General features: G+C 32.5%; 2 protein-coding genes across 4 annotated transcripts; one reads left to right on the top strand and one right to left on the bottom strand.

Annotated features, from left to right (window-relative positions):
• Positions 1–12,587: 12,587 nt before the first annotated feature.
• On the bottom strand, positions 12,588–15,590 carry LOC128196705 (uncharacterized). Its single transcript, XM_052878213.1, has one exon. It carries the CDS (start codon positions 15,588–15,590, stop codon positions 12,588–12,590), a length of 3,003 nt encoding a protein of 1,000 aa, XP_052734173.1.
• Positions 15,591–24,898: 9,308 nt separating this feature from the next.
• LOC108339571 (riboflavin synthase) lies at positions 24,899–26,213 on the top strand. 3 transcript variants are annotated; one of them, XM_052877832.1, is made up of 2 exons: positions 24,899–25,684; positions 26,117–26,213. In XM_052877832.1, the coding sequence occupies exons 1-2, from the start codon at positions 25,121–25,123 to the stop codon at positions 26,180–26,182; spliced, it is 630 nt and encodes a 209-aa protein (XP_052733792.1). In that variant the 5' UTR covers positions 24,899–25,120; the 3' UTR covers positions 26,183–26,213. The 3 variants fall into 3 exon arrangements, with proteins under 3 accessions (XP_052733792.1, XP_017432205.1, XP_017432204.1); XM_017576716.2 differs by lacking the exon at positions 26,117–26,213 and adding an exon at positions 25,823–26,033; XM_017576715.2 differs by lacking the exon at positions 26,117–26,213 and having other exon boundaries at positions 24,901–26,033.
• The last annotated feature ends 211 nt before the right edge of the window (positions 26,214–26,424 follow it).

Raw genomic sequence — 26,424 nt, 5'->3', positions numbered from 1 at the left:
TTAACCCTTTTTATTTTTATAAAACACAAACCACTACAATTTTTAACTCTAATATGTTTTTCTTCTTTTCTATTTCTTAACTTTGCAAGAAATTTACCATTCAAGTATCAAAATGAACAAATTGTAGACAAATATAAAATTGGATAAACTTTATTAAGAAGAGCTACGTCGTTTTGAAGAAGTTACATTTCACAAATATGATTTTAATTTTATATTTTTCACAATTGGTAATATATACACGATTTCAATATTAAAATATAAATAGAAATCGTTCCTATTAAACACAATTTTAGTATAAAAAAATCGTATTTAGTAAGCATAATTTCATTTAAAAAAATAAAATCGCGAATTCAATTTTAATAAAAAGAAATATGTGTATCTCAAAAACAACTTTTTTGCATTATTGAAAAGAAAAAGTTAAAAATATATGTATAAAATACGGTATTTTCAAATCTAAGTCACACTTCATCTAAAATCTACATTTTAGAAGAGGTTGTAGTTTAAAAATAATTAGACTCAACAATTTTAAAATTAAAAAGTTTTAATATAAATAGTTTTGCTATGAACAAATTTTAAAACGTACAATCTTTCTAAAAATCACTTCTTTAGACTTCTTTGACTTCTTTATAGAAGTTTTCACTCTTTGTTCATCGATTTGAAGATTAAAGACCGCTTGAGTGATCCTTGAAGTGAGATCTTCAAGTTTTATTTACATGTTTGTATGATTGTTATTTGTTTGTTTCTCTTGGATTTGTAAGGTTAAAGAATCCTTTGTACATTTATGGGGATTGTGTTTAACTTGCAGGATTACATCCTTGTCCAAAAACTTTTAATACTCTGTTGAGAGTTGTTTCCTCCACCACCACCAACTGCTCCATGTATCATCCTATACCTAATTTGTCAATATCCATTTCACCTTCAACGAAACGGATGTTGACATCCGTCTACATATTTTACATTTTAGTTTATTGTTTTTATTTAAAAAAAAAACTTCAACGAATGTGTCACATCTGTTTAATAGATTTTTAAAAAATACTTTATTTATTATTTAAATAATAATACATAAATTAAATTAATAATTATTATTTTATTAAATAAAATAAAATTAATTTATAAATAATTAAGTAATAATTTTTTAAAAATTAAATAATATTTATATATTAATTTAAAATATAAAAAATTAAAAAACTAAAAACTAAAAAAAAAGAAAACTTTAACGGTGGCACATCCGTGACGGGGAACAGATATCCAGTGGAGATGACGGGGTGGGACCTGTAGCTCAGAGGATTAGAGCACGTGGCTACGAACCACGGTGTCGGGGGTTTGAAGCCCTCCTCGCCTACAACCGGCCAAAAAAGGGAAGGATTTTTCCCTCTGGGGGTAGGAAAATCATGATCGGGCTAGTAGACCCAAAGCTATGGAACTTGTGAGTAGTTTGTACAAATGGAATGACCTTACTATTTTATGTTTTATTAAATCAATTTAGTATGCCCTAATCTTTTAATCCCCATTTTTTTTTACGCTTCCTCAGCCAGGTTTGGAATAGCTGAGCAAGTAAAGTATTATTAGCATAACACAAAAAAGCGTTCCTCATCATTAATATATGTTTGCTAGTGGTAATTGCTTCTCAGGAAAATTGATGAATGCATCAAAGATGCACTTGCTACTGCTAGTACCAGTATATCTAAGAATTCTTAATGTGCCACATCTGTTTTAATAGATTTATAACAAATATTTTAGTTATTATTTAAATAATAATACATAAATTAAATTAATAATTATTATTTTATTAAATAAAATAAAATTAATTTATAAATAATTAAGTAATAATTTTAAAAAAATTAAATAATATTTATATATTAATTTCAAATATAATAAATTGAAAAACTAAAAAAAAAACTCAACGAATGACGGATGTGCCACGTCCGTTAACGGATGTGACACATCCGTTGAAGAAAAGAGGTGGGGGTGTAGGATATTTTAAAATATAAAGGATAGTTTTGAAATTTAAAAGAATGTGGTGGTGCAGGGAGCAATGCGGGGTAGTGTAGGAAGTAACCTCTATTGTGTTGTGTTTCCTTCAAGTGAAATATTATTAAAGAAGATAATAAGGGACAAATTTGACAAACAATTAGGTGATTTGTTTCCTTCAAGTGAAATATTATTAAAGAAGATAATAAGTGGCAAATTTGACAAACAATTAGGTGATTTGTTTTGAGAGATATGAACTAATTTGAAATAAAACATAATTACTTGTGGTCATTATTAAAATTTATTTATTTATTTTATTTTTATAAAAGACAAACCACTACAATTTTTAACTCTAATATGTTTTTATTCTTTTCTATTTCTTAACTTTGCAAGAAATTTACCATTCAAGTATCAAAATGAACAAATTGTAGACAAATATAAAATTGGATAAATTGTATTAAGAAGAGCTACCTCGTTTTGAATAAGTTACATTTCACAAATATGATTTTAATTTTATATTTTTCACAATTGATAATATATACACGATTTCAATACTAAAATATAAACAGAAATCGTTCCTATTAAACACAATTTTAGTATAAAAAAATCGTATTTAGTAAGCATAATTTAAATTAAAAAAATAAAATAGCGAATTCAATTTTAATAAAAAGAAAGATGTGTATCTCAAAAACAACTTTTTTGTATTATTAAAAGGAAAAAGTTAAAAATATATGTATAAAATACAGTATTTTCAAATCTAAGTCACACTTCATGTAAAATATCAGAAAATGACATTTTAGAAGAGGTTGTGGTTTAAAAATAATGAGACTCAACAATTTTAAAATTAAAAAGTTTTAATATAAATAGTTTTGCTATGAACAAATTTTAAAACATACAATCTTTCTAGAAATCACTTCTTTAGACTTCTCTGACTTCTCTTTAGAAGTTTTCACTCTTTGTTCATTGGTGTGAAGATTAAAGACCGTTTGAGTGATATTCGAGGTGAGATCTTCAAGTTTATTCGATCAGTTTCTGAAAAAGAGTAAGTTAGTTTTTTTTCTTTGGTTTGTTTCGTTTCCCTTGCATGCGAGCCAACTGTGTTTTGCATGTGTTGTTTGAGTCTTCTATAAGACTCTTTGCTGATTAGTGATCCTAACAACATACTTTGATCATGATTTTGTAGTTTGTAGATACATATAGAGTTTTGTGACCTGTGAGAGCGGTTTAGGTTCTATAGAGCTATTTGAGTTTCTAAAACATAAGGGAAGCTAAATATTATTGTTCTTAAGTTTTACTTTAACTTGAGTTATGTGTGCATGAATTGTCGGTTGTGATTGATTTGGAATGTATGTTTGCATTGATTTTATTATTGAAAAACCGGTTTGAGATAGGTGATAGAGTGTCATTTGATATGTTGGAAATTAGTATAGGATTTATGGTATAACAGATGAAATTTGGTGGTGATTTCCTGTTGAATGAACTTGGTGTTGGTGGTTTGAGAATATGAATTTTAGGATCTGGTTAGTTAAATGTGTTGTTGAATTATGGTCACTTGGTATGTTGAATTTCTATTTGAACTTTGGTTGAAATTAGTTTGGTCTAATGGAATGAATCGTTGGCCAAATTAAGCAAATTGGTATTCAATATGATGTTTAAACATGTTTTTGAATTAATCACAGTGTTAAGAATACCAACTTGGTCATTTGGATAAGTTTTGAGTGCAATATGATCTTATTACTTTGATTTTAAGTGATACACAAATCATAATCACTGATTATAGGCTTGTATGATACTTATTTTGTGAAATTTAGTTGTCTGATGAATTTTGCCATGTTGAGTTAAACTAGTAGTTTTGAATCATTTTAATCATTGTATGTTGGAATGTCGATATGTTGCATGGGGTGAATTAAGTCATTGAATTGTGTATAGTTTGATTATTGGTCGATTTTTTCATTTGTGGTTGGTGTTAGACTGATTTTGCATGATTGTGATGTCATAAAGCTGTATAATCCTATTCTACAGAATTATGTGGACTCATTGGGTGAGCTTATTTTCGTCGAGTGAGCAGATTTTGTCATTGAGCGACTGTTTTGCCAAGCACTTTTAGCTGAGTGAACAGATCTAGTGGATGAGCGAGTAGATCTAGTAGCTGAGCGAACATGTCATAATTTTAACTAAGTTTACATATACCTCTTATGATGTGCTTAATGTATGTAATTATGTGAATGATGAAAAGATGATTGGTTAATAATATGATTGTGAGTATGTATGGTGTTTATTCAAGTATGATCTAGTATGATGATGAGTTTGTGTAGTTTTTTGTGTTTAATGAATCTTGTGTTATTTGAAGTGGTTTCAACAACATAAATAAATGTTTATTTGAAATTGAGAACGCTTATGGACTGTGATATGGTTGTGAATGTGAATTGACATGTGGTATGAGAAGAATTTTAAGGAGAAGTTATGATATCGGTTATTTATAGTGTAGGTATTGATGTATTTGAGAGTTATCCTGACACTCTTAATAACCATCTAATTTCAAGTAGAGAAGGTTGGGGTATCGTGAAGAGTAGTTGGAGATCCTTAGTCCAGTTGTTGTTTCTTGGCCATAAATGTTTGACGGATTAACTTTTGTATGTGGTAGCTTGGGTGAACGAGTTGTTCCACCACACACGGGTGTAGACTCTTAGAGTCTGATATCAATATATGTATGTGAATGGTCAAGTCTAAAATGAATGATTGTATATCTTAAGATTGATGATTTCTCTATGTTATATTATTAGTTCTATAAAAATGTTATATGATTGTTTTTGGTATATTAAATTACCCTTTCCTTTTTGTTTGTCTGCATGTGTGTTTCTTCTTATTTGCAATGATCACCTTAATGATTTGGACAAATATAGATGCTCTCGTTGATCCAACGCAGGACGAAAGTGGTGTTGAGTTTTAAATTTAGACGGTTAGATTTCTTGTCTTATTCAATTTTATAAAACAATATTATGATTTTGCATCTCTCATCACTCTTTATCATGATTCAAGATTAAATTCTTAACATCACAAATTCTTATTAGAGACAAATGTTAATTTTCTTTTGACTAAGGAGGAAGATCCAACATGTCTATCCTACTTTTTACCCATTAGTTTAGGCTTTATTCACTTAAATGGATTTGAGAGACTTTGTTTACTTAAATGGATTTGAGAGAGTGATTTTATGTTTAAATTGACATATTAAATGAGTTTTTATTAAGTGATAAAATAACATTCAATTTAATTTATAAAATGGATATTATAAAAAATTAATAATCGTGCAATCATTTGTAGCTGACAAGAAAAAGTATGAAAAAGTTTAATGATATATTTTATTACTAAAGAATTTTCACTTTTGATTCTTGTTTGGAACTTAAAAAGACCATTTTGATAGAAAAGTAAAATAAAAGAAGCAAACTTTAGAAATAGAGATCATGCACATGGCAGTTTAAATATGTGGAGGGGAATAATTAGTGGAGTTATTGTGGCAATTATAAGTTCATGTCCCCACTTGTTGTTTTCGTTGTCAAATCACATTTTTTTTAAATTTTAGAGTAACTTAAGTTCAACCTATTCAATATAATATTTTTCTTTTTCTTTTCCATTCGTCATTGATTTCTTCTCCTAGTCAAGAAAGGCCATGGAAAAGAAAGTCTACACATCAAAAGATAATCACCTTATCCATCTCGTATTACTTTCATGATGTGATGGAATTAAGTATCAACCAAAATTTATAAAAAATTATCAGTGTTCTAAACTTTACCCAAAAACAATTATTAATGATTTAAAATGATAATTTTCACCTTTCAAAAACAAAACCTATAAATGGACTAATGTTCTGAAATTTAATTGTACAACTAATTTATTCCAAATATTTAACTGAGAGAATTTCTGTATCTATAACGCATAACGTAACATTTTAATTATTAGTTTCTCTCAAAATAAATATTATTTTTTAAAGTTTGATTTGACAGTCCTAACTTTTAATTAATCAAATATATATTTCTAATTTTACCTTTAATGACTAACATATTTAATGTTGTTGGTATTTTTTATGAAAAAAATTTAAATTTCAATATTCTTGAAATAGAGAAAGATGTTATACTAATTTATGTTGGATTTGAAGAGTTATATGAAAACTTAAAGAGAATGTGTTTTGATAATTATCTTTGAAGATGTTGATGTTGTAGATGTATTTACTCTTAACTTTTATGTGTTTTTGAATTTTTTTCGAAAGGTATTTGTAAGCTTTCAGTTTACCATGTAAAAAAGTTATTTAAGACTAGAAGTATTATAGTTTAAATCACTACTACAAAAAACTGCATAGATAGCGCTTTTTTTTTTTATCATAGATAGCGCTTTTTAAGCGCTATCTATGCGTGCGCTATCTATTAATAGATAGCGCTTCTAAAAAAAGTGCTATCTATTGTCAGCAATAATAGATAGCGCTTCTTTAAAAAAGCGCTATCTATTATCAGTCACCAATAGATAGCGCTTCTTTAAACAAGCGCTATCTATTGGTGGTTGTCAATAGATAGCGATTCTTTAAACAAGCGCTATCTATTGGTGGTTGTCAATAGATAGTGCTTCTTTAAAGAAGCGCTATCTATTATTGCTGACAATAGATAGCACTTCTTTAAAGAAGCGCTATCTATTGGTTCAAATTTTTTTTAAAAAAAATAATAAGTTTTAGAATAAAATATAAAATATTAGTTCTATTATGATATTATATACAAAAAAAAATATAAAATATTGAGAAAAATATGAAAAATGTCTCAAAGAATGTTCATTAATATAAATACAAATTATTGGTACACTAATAATTCAAAAGTTAATCGTTAAGTCGTCTATTACGTGTCATAACATATATATCCTATCAATACTTATAATCACATCACCTTAACATAGCCTATAAGCATGTACTAATTACACTTTCATGATATTGTTGACATCTGCAACTAGAAAAATACTTCAAGAAAGAGAAAATAATATAGAATTAGTTAATTAAATATTACTACAAATTAATTATGACGATAAAGATAACTTACATCAGTTGGAATTGTTCCTCCTTCACAATATGTAATAATTTCCTTCATATATTGGCACACGTAATACCCACAATCATTGCCGTTGGGTTGTCTTGGGCACTAGAATTTCAAAATTAAAAAGCATTTTTATAATTTGAACATAAAAAGATTCAAAACTCTAGTATACTCCAAACATGTTCAGTGCAAATAACAAATAACTATATACCATATACAAGTTTAAACTATTAATAAAAGGTTATGCTTTCATAACAATCATATACTCCTCCAACCAGTTTCACAATAATACATATTATTTAACTAACCATTACTATGCAACAAGGAAATAAGTCTTCAATAATTCAAGAATACAAGTTATTCACCTAACCAGTACAATACAAGCAGCCATAATGTGAATTAAAAGGTCACATGAGGTCATTCAACAATTTAATTATCACAATCAAGACTATACTACACAAAACATACTAGAGTAATGTACCTTAATTGTTGTCCACTTGATATTGTTTGACTTAGATTTTGAAACCATGTTTCCTGTTTGAGCTCGATAGGTTTGTATAACCCTAGTGAATAAATAAAATTAAAGCATGTATAAGTAACAACAATACAACTAAAAGTATACGAATATGTCAAGTAAAAGTATACAACACATATATTCTTACATGTCAAACAATTTTTTCAAATCTTGCCTCATATTAATGTCTACCGCTATTGGGTCAAGATAATGAATTATCTCCAGTTTAAGATTGATTCCTATCAAAACCCAATGTTGGCTGCAATTTGAAATGAATCAACAAAATTAGAATTCGTACATTTAACTTTGAAAATAATACATTGTTGATAAAGTTGTAAAGTAAAGTATTACCCGGTATTAATAGGTGCAAGAACAAACTTATCAATCACCCCATTATCAAGAAAAAGAGTAACTATTTTTTGCATTCTGTCTTTCATTGGTAGCTCATGTGTTGTGATTTGGGGTGATAAAAAAAAGAACGCCTTATCATTTGGCTTAACAAAGTTTTGATATAGGTACCTTATAAAAGAAAAATATAAGAATGTATTAGCAATATGATAAGGTGTCAATCTAATAATGAAGTTAATGATAAACTGTAGTATATGTTTTACCCGATATATATAGAAATTGTAGTTGCACCTAGCCATGCATAGTTAGTAACTTCTCCAATAATTTCTGCATTAACAATTTCTTTATGATTATCTAGTCCAAATATGTTTTTGTCCATTTGTATTGGAGGAAGTGACTCTGATGGCTTTAGTTTCATGTATGAAGAGAGACAATTGCACCATTCAGAAATATTGGGATGAAACAGTTTACGAGGAGTATGTTGAAAGGGCATTTTCCCTTGACATTTCTTTTTAGGTGCAATACATTCATTTGTATTATTCATGTTTTTCTTTTTAGGTTGAGTAGAATCCTAAAACATCATCAATTAAACAAGTTAGGCAATAGGTGAAATATGTTCATAAATATGAATGAATACAATTGTATAAACATACCTCATCACTAATCTGTATGAAATTCATTGGCCATGCCACAAATGTACCTATTGCTTGTCCTATTGTCATCATGTCATCATCATCAATTGGTATAGGCAAGGATACATTTGGCTCCAAAGCAATATCTATACTAACTTTAACATGTCCCTTAGGTAGAGGTCTACCATGTAGTGTATCACTTTTAAAATTATGCAATTTTCCATGGGCAACCAAGCAAAGTGATGGTGATAATGTAAACAATTTACAACTTGAGACCCCCTACATTATAAAACATAATTATAAGACAATCTTCAATGTGATTCCTATGAAAGTTTAAAGTAAGAAAATTAAAATAATAATGAAAGTAATGTAGATAAGTTAGTTACCTCGGGAAAACTATTTGATGACAATGTGCAACTCCCTTGGCCACTATTATTATTAGCTTCTTCAGTAGTATTTGTTGGAACAATCGGTACCGTTATAGAGTTGCGCAGCGGAATAACTTATAAAGCGGAAGGCGTGTTCGGTCAAACTCTTAATAAGATGGTCCTTTTTAGAAATTTAATTTTCTTAGAGACAAATTTCCAAACAGTTGATGTGCATAAAACAGTAATCAGTATAGAGAATAGAAAAAATCACACAAGCAATTTTTATCCTAGTTCGAATCAAAAGATTCTACGTCCAGTCGTTAATCACTATAAATAGTGATTAACCTTTTTCACTAAAAATATGGTTTGCAGATTACAATCAGATAATCAAAATAAGCAAGGAATAGAAAACACCTTCCTTCGACAAACGAACGGAACAACCTGCTCAGCCAACTTGAAGAGAACCGCTCCGACCTTTGACACACAAAACGCGAGCTTCTCCTATTCACAAGACCAGGCAAGAGCACTCTATCACTTTGAGAACTTCCTCAGACAAACTGTATTCTCAAAATGGCATAGATCCTTTTCACTCACAGAGAGCTTCCCTTAGGAACAAAGCTCTAATACTCTCAATTGAAAAGTTCTTTCTAAGAGCTGTGAAGACCTCTATTTATAAGCCTAGTTTCGTGCAGGGTCAAAAACTGAAAAGACATCTCCCAACTGCCACTGATAATCGATTATCAAAAGTGATAATCGATTATTCAAGTCCGTTACAGGGTTTTCAAAATGTAATAATCGATTATATGATGTGATAATCGATTATTCCTGTATGACTCTGTGATAATCGATTATTGCCATTCCATAATCGATTATTGCAGTTAAAAATGCAAGTTTACAAGAATTTCCTACTACATTTAATTTCTACAAATTGCTTTTAACTAATTCTAATATCTTCTTCAACTAAAACTTCTTGCAGCATCATCAAAACAAATTTCTTCAAGATTTACCAATACTCCTTATTGGTAACAGTATTTAGTGTGTCATTTTTTTGAAGCATCTCATTTTCCATTCGTGCAATTCTTTCCAACATGTCTTTCAATTGAGCAGTTAATTTATCATGCTCATGCTGCGTATGACGCTTTTTGGACGGGAAATAATCTCTATGACCGACTCCAAATCCCATTCCCCTAACACGACCTGGATACTCTAGGAGACATAAAGCTTGACTCAAAATGTCAGAGTGATCATTATTCATCTCTGCTGAATTAGTTTGTGACAATTGAACCTAAACAAGAACCAAACATATCACATTTATTCTCATTCCACACACAAATATAATATGAAAACATATTACTTACACATTTGTCCCAAACTTGTTGAGTTTCTTCATTTTCAATTGCCCCGCTTTTGTTCACACGACCATGCTTCCATAATTCTTGACGGGGAATGTTATTAACATTTGATCCCAATTCCTTTATCTAATTATTGTAGAAAAGATCAAATTAGTTAGAAAATTGCAAGAGAATCAACATTTGATCCCATATTCATTTAATTCATTTTTCAAGAGCATTAAAAGCATTCCATGTATAGATTGGAAAGAGAATGAACATAAAGTTTCCACAGTAAAAAGACTACCATAATCTTATAATTTTCTAATTAATCACACACTCCAATGAACCATTCAAAATTACTATAAGATAAATAGATAAATTATTATATAAGATAAGTTTTCCTACATCCAATGAAAATTAAGATATCCTCAAATTCGTCATACATTAAAACAATAAAATTAAGATAAGCTTCACATACATATGACACTGAATTTTAATTATACATATTCAATTATATCCAACCTTTCTCATGGATATCATCATAATAGAATTCCAATTAATCAAATTATTGCCAAGTGTAATAGACCATAACCCCGGCCTACTCCTAATCACGCTTTGACATTCTAACACAACCACCAACCCAATAAATATAATTAACCACTCTGCACTATAGTTACACGACCTCTACAATATAAAACAAAGCCAATAATAAGTTCTCGTCATAACAAACATAACACATATATAGTATACTCAGTATTCTAAATATAAAAGTGTATAGCAACTTTCTAACATATATTACGTTATAATATTTTATATTCAAATCCCAAACGAATAAAAAAATGATTTTAGCATGCTGTATAATATATAATATATAAAATATAATATATTATAACCTAGTGTACCAATCATGGCCAACATAAAATAATAAACTTTATGCCCTGCACACTTAACCAATTAATACACCCAATTATATTTCTACCATTCAAACACTTATAAAACACCAATAATTACTTTAAGCATAAAAATTACCACTGCATACACCATTTTCCAAATTCCACTCTCCACACCATGCGTCATTTTTCTAGAACTTGTATGCACTAAAATATTATTACCAATTTATAAAAAAACAACATCATAACCATATATCCATTTTCTGTGTCAACTTCTAAAACATGTGTAAGGGGCTTAAACATATTAACACATATTAGTCAATTACATACCCATATAATCATATATCCATCATTCATACAGTTTTCCATAATCTTATTACACCCATTTCCACTTTGGTTACTAACAGAACCAATTCATCATTATATTCTCAATCAGAAAATATACCCGACTCGAAAACAGAAAAGTTTACGCCTTGTACCATCATTGAATCAATTTAATCAATCAAACAAAATACTCCCCATATATGAAATGATAAACTAACTTACCATATCTTGTTCTATGCGAGCATACCCCTTACGAGAGCCCCTATAAGGGTACTTGGAGCTTGATGCTCTTTTCTTATTTTGTATGCTTTTTTCCTAAAAAGAAAGATAGTAAACAAATCATATGCTCAAGAATTAAGGAATAAATATACTATATATAGATAGTATACATTACCTTGAAAGTTTTTTCCATACGTTTTGCAATAAATTGTCTCCAAATGTCCTCACTAATAATGGATGCATACTTCTCAGGAGGTTGATTAGGAGGATTCTCTAAATAATCTCCATTGTCATCCTTTAGATATTTATGGGCCAAGGAAGTCCTAAAACTCCTAAGCAACAACCATGCCTTCCTTAATACAAATGTCTTGCGACATGTATCTACATTGAAAGTTAGCTGTCCAAAAAAATACTTAGAAAAAAATAGTTTGGAAATCATAACACAAATATTTAAAATAAGTAGTAAACATTACTTGTATATTATTCCAAATGATCTCTTTATAGGCATCCAAACTTGAATCTTTCCAATCATTATAAGTTATAGGCACATTTGCTCGAACAATGGATCCAAGATAACTGATGAACTTTGTGCCACCAGGTTCAATGGGTTGACCTTTTGCATTCCATGAAACCTAATATTATGAATAAGTACATATTGAACAATAATTAGGAAAGTAACATATCTAATATACCAAAAAATATACAATGTCCATTACCTCTAATTTTTTTCCCTCACTTCTAGCTTGAACGATCTTCTTCATAATCACTATACCTTTCTTCCCTTTAGCTTGGTTGGGAGAAGGAATATCATCTTCAGTAGGAGTTGTCATTTACCTGTAATAAAAGTGATTCAGATAAAAAAGGGATAACATCACTAAAAAGGGATAATCAGTAAAAAGGGATAAACATAAGAATAAAAATTTATAAATCCAACCTTTTCTTCTTTGATATGAAGTTTAAAGACTTAGGTTTCTTATGGACATAAAATGATGGATTTATCCAAATTCCTTCATTATGATCCTCTCTCCTATACAAGATATCATCTGTTATTGGATCGTCATCATATGATATTTGATACAAAGGATCATCTTCAATATTTGTATATTCATCTTCTATATCATCATTGGAAGGATCGTTTATTTTATTGGTCAACAACACAATTGACCAATTCACATCAACCGGATCAGTAACATAAAATATTTGTTGAGCTTGTGATGCTAAAATAAATGGCTCATCTTTGTACCCCACTTTATTAAAATTCACTTGCATAAATCCTGTTTCATCTTGTCGAACTCCATTATTATTATCAACCCACTTGCAACCAAATATAGGTACCCGGAATATGGTGTAATCCAACTCACATATATGTTCAATTACCCCAAAATACGACATATTTTCATATATAGGACTTCTATCTTTAGCACATGAGATGTGCATAGATTCAGCCACCAAAGTTACACCACTATTTTGCATAGTACTTTGATCATCTCGGTCTTTAGTGTAAAATGTGCACCCATTAATCATATAACCAGTGTAAGAGAAGACTTGAAAATTTGGACCATTGGCTAACCATCTCAATCTATCAGAAATTAAAGAGGATTTCACATTTAACTCTGCAAAAATGTGACTTTTTAGCCATTGTATAAAAGTTGCATTGTGTTCTCTACATATCCACTGGTCAGTCCTAGTTGGATTTAATTTTGTAATCATGTCTTTGTGTCTCTCAACATATGGCTCAACTTCATCGTCATTGTGTAGGATATACAATTGAGCTTGCTCCCAATCTTTCCTGCTTATGGTCACTATGGTATTTCCAGAAATCCCTTCTCCTGTGGTTCTCGCTAAGTGTCGAAAATTTGGAAGTCCTATTGATTCAACATTAGAGAGGTAATCAATACAAAATTCAATAGCTTCTTCAAGTATATATCGTTCCACTATACATCCTTCTGGTCGACTTCTATTTTTCACATAACCCTTTAATATCTTCATATACCGCTCCATTGGATACATCCATCTCATATAAGCCGGTCCACAATATTGTGTCTCCTTAACTAAGTGAATGGTGACATGAACCATTATGTCAAAGAAAGAAGGTGGAAAATACATTTCAAGCTCACACAAAGTTACAATAATTTCTCTTTCTAGTGCTTGCAATTTTCCAGTGTCAATCACTTTGCTACATATGGCTCTAAAGAAATAACATAGTTTAGTTATGGTCCATCTTACCTTTTTAGGCAAAATGGAACGTATGCCTATCGGTAATAAATGCTCCATCATAACATGACAGTCATGAGACTTTAACCCTATTAGCTTTAGATCTTTCATAGATACTAAGTTCCTAATGTTTGATGAATACCCTTCTGGTACTTTAACTCCTTGTAGAAACTTACAAAACACAATTTTTTCCTTTCTAGATAGAGTATAAGCTGCTGGAGGTAGATATTGACGTTTACCTTTCTTTATTGGTGCCAATTCTGTTCGAATTCCCATTTGAACTAAGTCTAACCTTGCTTTGATGCCATCCTTAGACTTTCCAGGAACGTTCAACAACGTACCTATGACACTATCAAATACATTTTTTTCGATATGCATCACATCAAGGAAATGTCTAACGTACAAGGACTTCCAATATGGCAAATCAAAAAATATAGACTTTTTCTTCCACCCACTTGTGACTAGATCTCTTGCAAAAGGCTTACCAAATTTGTTGTTTATATCCTTTACTTTTTCAAAAACTTTATCACCATACAACAATTTTGGAGCTCTACGTTCTTCTGTCGTCCCATTAAATGCTTTTTTCCATCCTCGATAACGGTGCTTTGAAGGTAAGAATCTGCGATGCCCGAGAAATACATTTTTCTTACCATGTTCCAATCGCACCCAATCTGTATTATCTTCACATATAGGGCATGCACACTTCCCTTTGATACTATATCCAGATAGATTACCATATGCCGGAAAATCATTAATTGTGCCAAACAACATTGCCCTTAGCAGGAAACTTTCTTCCGTATACCCATCATACACCTCTACACCTTCATTCCACATATCCTTCAAGTCTTCAATAAGAGGTGCCAAGTATATGTCTATGTCATTCCCTGGTTGTTTTGGACCTGGAATTAACATGGACAACATCATGAACTTCCTTTTCATGCATACCCATGGAGGTAGGTTATATATAATCATAACCACAGGCCATGTGCTATGCGAGTTGCTTTGCATACCATGCGGATTTATTCCATCAGTAGACAAAGCAAGACGTAGGTTTCGTGGTTCTTTCCCAAAATTAGGGTAATCATGGTCAACTTTTGCCCATTGAGGAGAATCTGCAGGGTGCCGAAGCTTTCCATCACGTATTCTTTCATCTGCATGCCATCTTAAGTTCTTTGCATCTTGTTCATTACGATACATGCGCCTAAATCTTGGTATTATAGGAAAATACCATACCACTTTGCTCGGCACTAAATTTTTCTTATACCGCGATGTCATACATTTAGGACATTTATCCAATGGGGCATATTCATTTCGAAAAAGAATGCAATCATTTGGACAAGCATGAATCTTCTCGTAGCTCATCCCAATAGAGCTTAATATTTTTCTAGTGTCATACATTCGACTAGGAAGCACATTATCTTGTGGTAGCATATCTTTTATAAGTGATAGTAATTCAGTAAAGCTAGTATCAGACCATCCATTTCGTGCTTTCAAATTGAATAATTTCAAGACTGCTGATAGTCTTGTGAAACTAGTACAACCATTATACAATGGTGTCTTTGCATCTGTTGTCAACCTATCAAACATCTGAGGAGAATCTTGCATATCCTCTTCGATTACATTTACAATCTCCTCAACATCATCTAACTCATATGTTGTATCAGTTTCTTTCGGTGTATAACTTGTATTATGATGAAAGTCATTATTCATATGACTTTTTCTATTTTCACCATGTTTGGTCCAACATGTATAACTTTTATCAATTCCATTGCATATTAAATGCTCTTCTAACTCATCTGCATTCACTACCTTTAAATGACAACACTGCAAGCAAGGACAAATGATTCTACTAGGGTTTTTTGCATGCTCAACTGCAAATCTACGAAACCCTTTCACCCCATCCTCGTATTCTTTTGATAATCGACTAGCAAACATCCATTTTCGTTCCATATTTTATTAATCTATCAAGATTAGTCAATATAGTATTAGCAATATACAAGTTAACACTATTTGCAATAACAAACTATAAAATAATATTCATCCTACCTCAACTTTGAACACACCGTATGTGTAAGAAAAGTTCACAACTGCAATTTACAAAAAGAATAACAATGCAATTAGTAAAAATGAAATCAAGTATTTATAAATCTAATTAAACAAACCAATTTCAGATGATCATAAGAAAATGAAAATGCACCCTGCTTTCAAATTCAACAAATAAAAATCACACTACAATCTGCCTACTTGGGAGCAACAATGAATGTGGAAAGAGCAATTCATTAAGGCTTCAGCTTTGATGTTGAGTGTATACTCTATCAGAGCCCGAATAAAGAAAACAAGGTCACTTAAGAAAAGAGAAGTAGCAAAGTGAATATTGTGTGGTAAGGTGTATTTGTCTACCTAGAAGTAGCAGTAAGGTTAATTAAAATTAAAATGTAGTAGTATTTATCTACTTATAAATTCAAAGAAGAATGTGCAGTAAGATGGTTAATTAAATAGAAGCAGTAAGGTCAATATTGTGTGGTAAGGTGTATTTGTCTACCTAGAAGTAGCCTTAAGATTAATTAAAAAGTAGCAATATTAGTTCTTTTAAAATATATAATAAACTTTAGTATGAATTTAATAATATTATTTTATTTTAATAATTATTATATTAACTTTTTAAACAACTTTAAAAACAGTTATTTATTTATTTATCCATATTATATATATATATATATATATATATATATATATATACTTTTATTAATTTACAAAATAATTAAAATTTAATAATTATAATTTAATAAAATTTATTTCTTTTAAAATATTTAATGAATTTTAGTATAAATTTAATAATATTATTTTATTAATAATAATTATATGAAGTTTTAGCTTATAGAAATGCTAGTTTCACAACTTCTATAGTTAGTTAATTTTAACCAGTAGAAAAGGGTGTGTTGAAAAGATTTAGTTCCTTGCATTCCTCTAATTTATATTGTAAGTTCTGTAATTATAGAAATGAGGAGCAAATTCTTTATAATAAGGAATATCTAGATTATATATGTATTACTTGGAACAATTTTATTCACACGGACAACAGCAAGGATGAAACACTAATTGTGAAGGCTTCCTATTTTATTTGCTGCCAATGCTTACTACACCGTCACATTAACTCTAGCAATTGAAGAATCACACCACACGGCCTAGCCATCCAATTAAAAGGGAATCTTCTTTCTTTTAAGAAGTGGGAGACAATACAAAAAGGTGGGCACCACTCACGGTTTCTTTTACAATGGCTTGGCAGCCCATGGGCAATGAATATTAAATAAATTGAAGATGCATGGTGGGAGATGAAAGGAGTGCAGGCAGCAGCACGCAGGAGACACAATGTCCAGCAAAAGCCACCTTGAGCAAAGGAACACGTTGGAGAAAAGCTGCACGCTTACTGCATGGAGGTTTTGGAATTTTTCTTTCTTAGAAGGGCTCTCTGTCACGAAAAGGGGGACACGTTTCTTTTATTTTTCCAGCAGCAAAATGCTTAGTTTCTTGGTGGAGAGAAAGGAAGGCAGTTGCACCAGCCACGTCCAACGCTGCCAGCCGGGAGCACACAGCTGCACACAACACAAGCACACTCCACGGCCTAGTCCAGCACATGCAGAGGTTGGAGAAGAAGAACGACTGCTGCATGAGGAAGGACTCCATGGTCCAGCAGCCACACAGCAGCACCGTCCAGCTTGAAGAACTCACGGCCCTTGAAGAGAACACCGTCCAGCAACTAAGGCAACGTTCCAGCAAGCAGCCTCACTCTTGGAGCATCTAGCATGTCACGGGAATGAGAGGAAAAGAGCATAACGTCCAGCTATCATCCAGTAGCAGCATGGTGGTCCAGAAAAAGAGCTTTTCAATTGGACAATTGGTGCAGCATGAGTTACGTTCCAGCTAGGAAGCAGAGGCAACAGCAAGTCCAAGCATGGCTGATTTCATTTGGAAGAGGTGGTGTTTTGTTGGTTGTGTACGGTGATTCACACGTCCAAGAACTGCAGCACGGGAATGAGAGGCAAAGAGAAAGAATGGAGGTGTCACGGCTGCACTTGGAAAGAACACGCAGCCATCCAATGGAGAGCACCGTTTTGTATTTCTTTTAAAGTCAGAAACAATAGCACATTGGAGAAGTTCACGGCTGGAACAGCAGCAACAACATCGGTGTTCACGGTACAGGCTTGGCACATGAAGGTACCATGATGTTGGAAGAGAGAAAGTGTCAGGGCCAGACCTTCAATATGTCCAGCCACATCCAGGAGAACCAGCTGCTCCATGTAAAGAAAGAGGAGCTCACGGCCAGCTAAGGTGCAGCAGCGTCCGGTCTGCAAAGAGCTGGGACGTGTTGGAACAATCCAGCCATCTTCACGCATACAGCAAGCATGTCCAACAAGTCTTGCATCCAGGAAGCTCACGGTCTTGCTGGAAGAAGAACATCACGGCCAGATAAGGTGCAACACCAAGCATCCAAGAAGTGGCAAGAAGCGGAAGCAATCCAGCAAACAAAGTCCAGCCCTTCACCACGGAACAGCAGCTTGGATGAGCTTTCACGGCATGGCTGGATGGAAAAAAAAGCAGCGTCCAGCAAGAAGGGGAGTGGTGTCCGGCCTGCACAGAGTAGCACTAGGGGAAGCGAGAAAGCTTTGTCACGGTGGCACACAACACCACCCATCCAAGAAGTGGTGTTCTCGGTCAAAGCAGTAGCATGCGGAAGTGTATGAGAAATGAAGGGCCCCACCTTACTTTATTTGGCATCCAGGAGCAGCAATTGATGGAAGAAATTAATTAAAAGATGATAATGGGAGACCAAAAACATGGGGAAGCTGGCTGGAACAAATGAAAGTGTGCACTTCCAAGAATATAAGGAGAAGGCCGTGTAGTGTTAAGTGTGAGTAATTTAGATTCCAGTAGCAATAGTGTAGTATAGTATACAGTAGAATAGAGGGGGACATTCCAGAGGGGAGAGCAGCCCGTGAGGAGCAGCCCGTGAGAATGCAGAGAGCTGGATAGTGGACAGTGGAAGTGGACGGCTGGAACGTGAAGAGGAGCACAGCAGTGGAAGGCTACGGTTGATGTACAATGACTGATTTTGAAGCAAAATGGTGACACTTTTACACTGTTAATTTCAGGAACAACATTTTCTATTACTAACACATGACAACTTTGAGAATCAACACCATTGGCTTCACACAATTAAAAGTTCACAGCCAGATTAAAGACTTTGTTCCTCCTACAACTCATACTACTTTAATTGCCCGGTAAAACTATTTTATCATTTATCTCTAATCCTCTCCTATTGAAACCAGTAGAGAACATACCAGCAAACATGTATGACCAGAGTTATATAGCTTGAATCATCTATCACCTCTACACAACTAATAATTATTGTCCTTCGGAACAACAATAGAACATCTAGCTATGGTTTATCATTATGTTTCTATTTTATTGGAACTATCATTCAAATAGTTATTTTTGAATGCTGAAATTTGAATAAAAAATCCAAATTCCTTTGACTGAACATGATCTACGACACTCCAATCCTTTCTCTCACCTCACACTTCCAATCAAACATTGAACCTCACCTTCTCTCAACCTTTCTCTGCAACTACCCTTCGCCCCTCTGTTACATTAACATTCCCTCTTCCTAACACTCAAACACACACTAATCCAAGTTGTTCCATACTTACACTAAGAATTACTCTCACTCATGCAAAACAGAGTCCTCAAACTCAAATATTCACGCGACCTATGTGTGCTAAAATAAAATAACTATAACTATAACACAATTGCAAAATTTAAAAACTCACCAGAGGACTGTCGTTCTCCCTCAGTGTTTGCCTTAACACAGAAGCGAGTGACAATGGGTTCCTAAACCCACTGCACGAACACAGAATCTACACCAATGGCGCAATCACCACCTGATAAAAACGTGTTTTCATGAAAATAAGGCAAAGGAGAAACGAAGCCGAGAAGAGGAGGGAGAGGGAATGTGATACCTGAAAACGGAAGTCCTAAAACGAAGGAGCAAAGGCCACACACACTGTTGAAAACGGGAGTGCACTGAAAGAGTGAGCAAAGACGTACACGTCAAATTGAAGGAGAACTACCGAAGGAGCCCTAACGCACTGATGAACGGAGGAGAAGGAGCCCTCTACGCTGATAAAACAGAGGAGAAGAGCCCTAACCAGTGGTGAAACGGAGGAGCAGCGCGAATGAAATGGAGGAGGAGCGTGAATGAAACGAAGGAGCAGCGCAAATGAAACCTTGGAACAGCGCTAAGCAGTGATGAAGTGAGTGAACGTCAAATTTCAAGACTCCTAGTAGCGCGAAGACGAAAAATTTTTAATCGTTATAGATATAACGCGTACTGTAAAACGTGCAATCTATTGGGTCACAATACATCGCGCTTAGTAAAAAACGTGTTATCTATTCAATTGTCATAGATAGTGCTTTTTCAAACAAGCGCTATCTATGGATATATTTCAATTTATTAATTAAAAAAATAATATTAAATAATTATAGATAGCGTTTTTTAAAATACGCGCTATCTATTATCATAGTTATAGATAGCGCTTGTTTAAATAAGTGCTATCTATTGTTCTGCACATTAATAGATAGCGCTTATTAGAAAAAGCGCTATCTATGCAGCGCTATCTATAGTCAATTTTGTAGTAGTGAATGAAGCATGAATTTATTATTAAAACATGAAGCTTATAAATAAAAAAGAAAATAATTATTCAAACTTCATTTTAGAAAAAAATCATTTTCTCTTCTCGTCATCTTCTCTGCTCTCTATTTTGAAATATTCACTAATCCTTAAAGCTTCTCATAGGAATCTGGGTGGAAAACAAAGTTAGTATGTCCAATCATAATTTATTTCTCTTAGTCCATAATCATAAATGTATGTTTTGATAATCTTTTATGTTCAAATTTAACTTTTTTGTGAGCATAATGATTTTTTATATAATATCTTAGGCTAGACTAGCGAAATGACTTTGCTATTATTGTATTTTATTTATTTATGCAGGTTTTGTGTGTTTGCTCTTGATTGATGTATGACTAGTGTGATTTGTGTTAGGTTAAGTATTAAAAAGTCATAATAAATTAATTGAGTGAAATTAGTTCAAATTGATGTTATTTTAAAACCAACCATATCATATTAGGAATATGAAATGAAATGAAGAGAAAAATTCTGTTTGAACTAATATAGTCGCTTGATATATTTTGTTGATTTTTTGAGTTATGAGGAGTTGTAGGGCAAGCCACCTCTTATTGAGAAAAATTTAATTAATTGAAAATTTAAAAGGTTTAGTTATTGGGCAACTCAAAACTCGTACAATGAGCTTTTAAATATGATTTCTAGTGGTTTGGTCATTCGATAAGCCAAATTCTCCAAAAGTAAATTCATTTAATTAAAAAGTCGGTTGTTATTGAGTGAGTAAATTTTCACTTCGTAAAGCTGTTTTTATAAAATCCTCCAATGGTTAGTCCTGGGTAAGCTAAAACCATTGGGTATACTAATACCTTTGGCTGAACGAGATATTTTTTTTAACTAAATGCAACATGTGTGTTATTTGTTAGATTAACTAAGTTTGATTGAGTGAGATGGAGTATTATGGACTTTAAGAAAATAAGTTTTTAAATGTTTCTAATGCTAAAAATTGGTTTATATATATATATATATATATATATATATATATATATATATATATTAAGTTTGAATATTATTATTATAATGTAATGTTATTAGCATTTAATTTGGCTTGGATGTATGTGTATGATGCTTTAGTTATGATATAACATGTAGTGTGTTGTAAATGTAGTTATTTTTATGAAGGAAATGTTATGTCGATGATGTTTAGATGGTGTATTGAAATTGAAATTTTGAAGGAGATGATCCTAACTCCATTGTTGTTTGATTTTACATGGAGGAAAATATTAGGTAGTGAAAGTCAAGAAGATTCTTTTAACATAGTTTGTAGTGTGAAAAAAAAATTATGTTTAATAGGCCATAGGAATTTATCTATCATATGAATGAAATTATATATAGTTTTGATATGTTGACAATATAGTGAAGGTAGTATGATGTCAAAAATTTATGACATGAAAAGTAGCTACTTGGACAAAAGGATTAAAACACATTTGATTTTTGATATATGTTAAAAGAATTTGAAATTATATCCATTCGAGTTAAAAAATGAGAAGTAAATATAATGTGTATATGAATTCGATACATGCATCCTTATATAAAACTTTTAAAAAATCTAACTTACCTTATTTGTATGCTTGTGATGTAATGTTTATCAACTGTGATGTTTATGTTTTGTACAAGAACAAGGATATTGCAAGAAGGAAATCTCAACATTAATGAGCTTTGGATCAATTCAATGATTTATGTTTTATAGATGGTTTGATTCTCTCTAAAAAGGAAAATGTGTATTTAAAAAGTTATAAACAAGAGAAAAAAGTTCTATGACTATATTAATCATCTAATACTTTAAGTAATTTATTAAACAATTCTTAAAATGTTTTAAAATATAATAATAAATTAAAATAAAAAGGGTAGAATTATGTGTTTTCAAAGTTTAATTTATTAAAACCTTACCTAATCAATTAACTTTGAGTTTTTGAATTAAATAAAAAGCTGAGACAATCAATTTACATATTACAATTGATTAAGTTGTAATTATTTTTGAATTATCAATACGAATAATGGATTACCAGTTTAAAATATTAAAATAGTTGATTATCTAAATTAGTTTTCAATCATAATTGTTTTTGAACTTTATAAACAAAACTTTGTTTCCTTCTTCTACATAACCAATTCCATTTTGGAAAACAAATTCTTTGAGAGAATTGAATTAGTTTATTTAATATTATATGCTTTGAATACAACTAAAGAGATAAATGAACTAGATGAATCAAGAAACTTCAAAGAGACTCTTGAGAGTGAACAACAAAAGCTTTGGTTATGTGCAATGGAAGAAGAACTTGAATAACTTAGAAAAAATAACACCTGAAGACTTGTAAATTTACTTAAGGGCCAAAAGGTGATTGGATGCAAATGGATCTTCAAGAAGAAGGGTGAGATTCCAGGAGTTCAGAAGGCTCGATTTAAGGCAAGATTGGTGGCACAGGGGTTTAATCAAGTCGAAGGTGTTGATTACAATGAGATTTTTACACTTGTGGTGAAACACTATTAAGTGAGAATTTTGATGTCAATTGTAAACGAGCTTGATTTATATCTGGAGCAATTGGATGTCAAGACTGCTTTTCTACATGGAAACTTAGAGTAAACAATCTATATGAGCTAACCGGAGGGATTTGCACTTGATAATAAGGTATGCCTCTTGCAAAAATCATTGTATGGTCTAAAACAAAGTCCGAAGCAGTGGTACAAGAAGTTTGAAGACTTCTTAACGAAGTTGAACTTCAAGACATGTAGTTATGATAATTGTGTCTATATACTCGAAAAGGGAGTTTGGTTGTATCTGTATGTAGATGATATTCTAGTAGCAAGCAAAGACCCAGGGATGATTAATGATCTAAAGCATACACTGAATTCAGAATTTGAGATGAAGGATCTTGGAAAAGCTAGTAGAATTCTTGGAGTAGATATCATCAGTGATAAGCTGCAAAGTACTTTATTTTTGTTTCAAAAGATTTATATGAAGAAGATTATGCAAAAGTTTAGAATGTATAAAGCTAAACCAGTGAGCACACCTCTAGCCCATCACATGAAACTCTCAAGGAGTCAAGACATCATGTCTGATGTTGATAGGAAGAAGAGGGAACCTATTCCTTATGCTTGTGGAGTAGGCATCATTATGTATGGAATGATTTGTACAAGACCAGATCTTGCACATGTTGTTAATGTTGTGAGTAAGTTCATGGCAGAACCTACATAGGCTCATTGGGAAGCTCTGATGTGGATTCTCAAATATGTGAATGGATATCTAAACTCAGGTCTTCTATATTAGAGAAAGACTCATTTTAAATCCATCATTGAAGGTTTTGTTGGTATTGACTATGCTTGATGTCCTGATACTAGAAAATCTCTCTCAGGTTATGTGTTTACTCTGTTTGGAACAACTGTGAGTTGGAAAGCAAATCTCCAATCTGTTGTAGCTTTGTCCACCACAGAAGCATAATATAATGCTTTGGTTGAAGGGGTAAAAGAAGGTTTATGGCTAAAGGGGATGCTCTTTAAACTTGAATTCAAACAAAATAGTGTACAGATCTTTTGTGATAGCCAAAGTGCTATCATATAGCCAACCATCAAATGTATCATTCAAAGACCAAGCATATTGATGTTAAACTACATTTCATTAGAGATGTGATTGATTCAGGTGATATTGAAGTGGTGAAGATTGACTCTAGTGGCAATCCAACAAATATGATAACTAAAGTGTTACCTAGAGATAAGTTTGAAAAATGCTTAAGCATGGTGAGTTTTGGTCATGTTTGATTTCATGGGAGTGGTTGTATAAACTGCATTGAAGTGTCAAGGTGGAGAAATATTACCGTTGACTCTTCATTACAGTTTTATTATTTTCTTGTACATAACTATTTATAACTATTTAATAGTTATGATTGATTATTTTTCTTTTATTATGTTCACATGTGGATGATATATGTAGTTGTTGTAGTTAACAAAATAATAGATAGTATTCTGCATTCCTTTGTTTTCTCTGCTTTGTATAGTTTGTTTATACTTGTTTGAACCAAGAGTTGATTTATATTAATATCCAATAAAACATATTTTCTTAAGTGTATTTAAGGGTTAATCTTATAATTACTTACTATATTGTAATTATAATTACTTATGTGAGTGCTTTCATAGAGACTTAAAGAGAGTGAATTGTAGCTATTTTAAAGTTAAAAATACCATTACTGAATAGAGGATAATTTATGATCTAAGCTAATATAAATTTATTGTGAAATCTTTCTATTCTTTTCTCTTTATATTGATATTAACCAAACTTTTACGAATCTTAATCACTTCTCTGTTTTTACGAATCTTAATCACTTCTCTGTTGGTCAAGTGGAGTGACACTTCTTTTCCTTCTAGATCCGAAAACGAACCTCGTAAAGAACCATCTCATACATTAGCAGAAGCACATACATAACAGCTCCCAAACGCAGATTCCTCAAATTCCCAAAGACATCACAACAGAACACAGTCCCAATTGTTCCAATTCCAACACAACACTGTCAAAATGCCAGTTTCATCTTCTCTTACCTTAACACCCACAGTCCCAAGAATCGCCGCAACAACTCACGCTTCCCACAATTCTCACCCCACCCATCTCAGATTCACTCCCAATTTCAAACCTACCCATCTACGCGCCTTCCTCCCACTAACTTCACTCGCCCCCACGCGGCACCGCCGCGCGGTTGGACCCGTCTGCCTCTTCACCGGCATAGTCGAGGAAATGGGCAGCGTCAAGCAGCTCGGCATGGCCCCGCATGGTGGCTTTGACCTCAAAATCGCTGCTTCCACGGTCCTTGACGGCGTCAACCTCGGCGACAGCATCGCTGTGAACGGCACTTGCCTCACGGTGACGGAATTCGATGGCAAAGTCTCGGACTTTACGGTGGGGCTGTCGCCGGAGACGCTGCGCAAGACATCGCTGTCGGAGCTGGAGCCCGGGTCGCCGGTGAACCTGGAGCGCGCGGTGACGCCGACGAGCCGCATGGGTGGGCACTTCGTGCAGGGTCACGTGGACAGTACGGGGGTGATCGTGTCGAAGGTTGCAGAAGGAGATTCCCTTTGGGTGAAGGTGAGGACTGAAAAATCGTTGCTTAAGTACATTGTGCCTAAGGGTTTTATTGCTGTGGATGGGACTAGTTTGACTGTGGTCGATGTCTTCGACGATGAAGAGTGTTTCAATTTCATGTTGGTGGCTTATACTCAACAGAAGGTGGTGATTCCTCTGAAGAACGTTGGGGACAAGGTGAATCTTGAGGTGGATATTCTTGGCAAGTATGTGGAGAGGCTTCTTGGTAGTGGTTTTGTTTCATCCTATACCGATAGTTCTTGATACACATGGTTGAAATGTATGCTTGTGATAGATTGATTATCTTGATTTTGCTTTCTGAAAAAAAAAATACAATTTTGCTGGTTTTATATGGTGTTTTGTCTATTTGATAGATGTTTGCAGTTTTGCATTAGTTCTTCATGATGCTATTGTGAATGTATGTTTGAATGTCAGTTGGGCGGGGGGAGGTTCAAATTGCTCTTAATTACATACAATTTCCCCTTTCAATTTGTGTCTTAGAACTCGGGTACGTGCCTTAAAATTCCCAAAACTAGCGCATTTCTAACCTTTATTATCCTTATTTAGTCTTAAGTTTGAATGAACTTCATATTGCAAACTTAGTTTGCAAAAGTGACTTTCTCTTTTTGTCCATTTCAAACTGAGTTTCGATACAAAATTGAAGCAATTATCAGTTTACAGTTGGACCCAGCTGAAAACTGGACATGCCCTTAATTTTATCTGCTTTGATTGGTCCTGATGTG

The sequence above is a fragment of the Vigna angularis genome, chromosome 5, assembly GCF_016808095.1.
Source record: "Vigna angularis cultivar LongXiaoDou No.4 chromosome 5, ASM1680809v1, whole genome shotgun sequence".
Lineage (NCBI taxonomy): Eukaryota > Viridiplantae > Streptophyta > Magnoliopsida > Fabales > Fabaceae > Vigna > Vigna angularis.
The sequence above is the reverse complement of the archived record's forward strand: the minus strand, read 5'-3'. Positions and strand labels throughout refer to the sequence as shown.